At 38.3% G+C, this 2274-nt stretch overlaps 1 protein-coding gene across 1 annotated transcript in view; it reads left to right on the forward strand.

Annotated features, from left to right (window-relative positions):
- POLR1A (RNA polymerase I subunit A) overlaps nucleotides 1-2274 on the forward strand; it is a 64245-nt gene that overhangs the window by 6964 nt on the left and 55007 nt on the right. Inside the window, exons 5-6 of the mRNA XM_006028651.2 lie at nucleotides 1215-1300; nucleotides 1422-1531. Of these exons, the coding sequence (XP_006028713.1) occupies nucleotides 1215-1300; nucleotides 1422-1531 (196 nt within the window). The remainder of the gene's footprint in view (nucleotides 1-1214; nucleotides 1301-1421; nucleotides 1532-2274) is intronic.

Raw genomic sequence — 2274 nt, forward strand, 5'->3', positions numbered from 1 at the left:
TTCCTGCTTATGCAGGGGGTCGGACTCAATGATCTATTGAGGTCCCTTCCGACCCTAACATCTATAAATGAATGAGAGAGAATAATAGCCAGCGAAGCAAGCTGGATAAAATTCTCTCCCTCTTTCTCTGTGTGTGTGTGTGCGCGTGTGTGTGTGTGTGTGTGTGTGTGTGTGTTTAAAAAAAACAAAAATCAGAATTAAAAAAAGTTATAGGCTTGTTTTAAGCAGCATATTCAGTCTGAGATTTTAACAACCTGTGTTAAGAAACTTATTTAATTTAAATTGAAAGCTATTTAAACATTTCATTTGCTGTCCAAATTTGAAAGAAAATCGGATCGTTAAAGGGGAAGTCAGTGATACGTGCCAAGATTCAGCATCTGAAGCAACTGATAGCTTTTGATAGTCGCCTCTCCCACTGAGAGAATCCTTCTTTTCATTTCATAGTGTTCTGCTAGTTCAGTTTTTTGATTGATTCATTCTAATATAAGAAACTGATTAGAAATCAAGCCCTTTCTACTTTCTTCAGCTTCCAATTAAGAATAAAAACTAGACGTGAGAGGAAATAACTGTCCAATTCTAAAATCATAAAGGACAGAAACCAAAAGCAGTCGATGCAATTTGCAAACAATAGTTGATGCATCTTCCGTTTGACAAATAGCTTAGAAATCGATCCATAAAACAATTGTAAAATGGATTGTGCATTTTTATGGGAAAATTCCTTTTCCCATCCAAATGTCACTCTATGCATAAAATATGCTAAAATAATAATAATCTAGTAAAGGACATGTTAGGTTGCTAAACATGGGAGAGAAGACTTGTGAAGTCAATTGGAGATGCTTCCTAAGGTCCTGGGCTTGATTTCCTGTTTCCATTCCTTAACCCACCAAGTGTTGGAGCCCCAAGGAGATGGTACACTTGTACCCACTCAGATCTTGGGGAAATACTGCTATCACTCAACAATTCCTTCAGCTTGGAAGTGGATTAAAAACTCTGGAGAGTCATTAGGTCTCTAGAGAACATAAGAGTATCTGAGTAGAAGAGAAGGTTAAGGTGACTGAAGCATGAATTAAATCTCATCAAAGTATGTGTGTTGAGCTAATAGCTGCTGTTATTCAGTGTTGTAAAAACTGGATTTTACATGGATGTTTGTAACATTGTTGCTTTTATTGTCATGTATTATAATTGTAATGCCTTTGTCTTTTCTTCCCACTCAGGTAAAAAATGTATGCGAGTGTAGGAGTAAGCTGATTGCACAGTTCTGGAAATCGCACATGACTTCAAAGAGATGCCCAAACTGCCAGTAAGTGCAACTGAAGACAAAGCAAGTAGTTTTACGAAATTGTGCCTTGTGAGGTGGATAGTTATATGTACACTGCAAACTTAACACTGGTTTTCACCTTTTTCTTTCTTTTGCTTTTAAGAGCTAAAAGATCACTGGTTCGAAAAGAGCATAACAGCAAGTTGACAGTTACCTATCCTACTGTGGTACGTCAGAAGTCGGGCAAGGAGGCCATCTTGGAACAACCAGCAAGTAAAGCATTTTATTTTGTGCAGATAATCTTACACTTGTATTCTTCACTGTGTTTAAAGCTCACTGTGGTTTAAGATCCACTGCAATAGGTAATTTGCACTTGTGCAGCTTCACGTTAAAATGAGATCCGTTGTTTGCTGGGAGGGAGACTGGGACATGAAAAATATTACCTTTTTAATCTGAGTTTTAGCCAAAAAGTTTCCTTTTTCAAGTAATACATCTGACTCACTTTGGAGACCAAAAGATTTCCCAGAAGAGAGATGAAAATTGACACCCAGAGATTCAGGTTAATTTTGTCAGTGAAAAATTATTCATCTGTTCTGTTGTAGTACAGAAAATGGTGTTTCTGCCAAAGTGTGGCTAAGTCAGTGATTAAGCAAGCGCAGTGGAATTCTGGCTATGGTAGTTAACTCGACTGAAAGGGCATCTCACCTTTGCAGCCAGGGACTGAAAGGTCTGTCATCTTTACCAAAGCTGCAAGTAGATTATTACTGTATTGTCCTGGATCTGTGAACCTCATTGGAAACCTAATATGTTTGTTTGCCTGTGGTAGTCCACTAGATCTCTTCCCCCTTTTAACTGTTAGAATGTACCATGCACCTATCTGTACTTCATAATGTGTGCATGTCAAACTTGGCTTTTTTTCAGTTCTGTTGCCTAGTGAGTGTTACGGCCAGGGATCTGGGTTTTCTTTTGCTGTGGAAAAACGCTATTTTTTCTCCTTTTAAAGGGGGGGGTTGGGG

The sequence above is a fragment of the Alligator sinensis genome, unplaced genomic scaffold, assembly GCF_000455745.1.
Source record: "Alligator sinensis unplaced genomic scaffold, ASM45574v1 scaffold656_1, whole genome shotgun sequence".
Lineage (NCBI taxonomy): Eukaryota > Metazoa > Chordata > Crocodylia > Alligatoridae > Alligator > Alligator sinensis.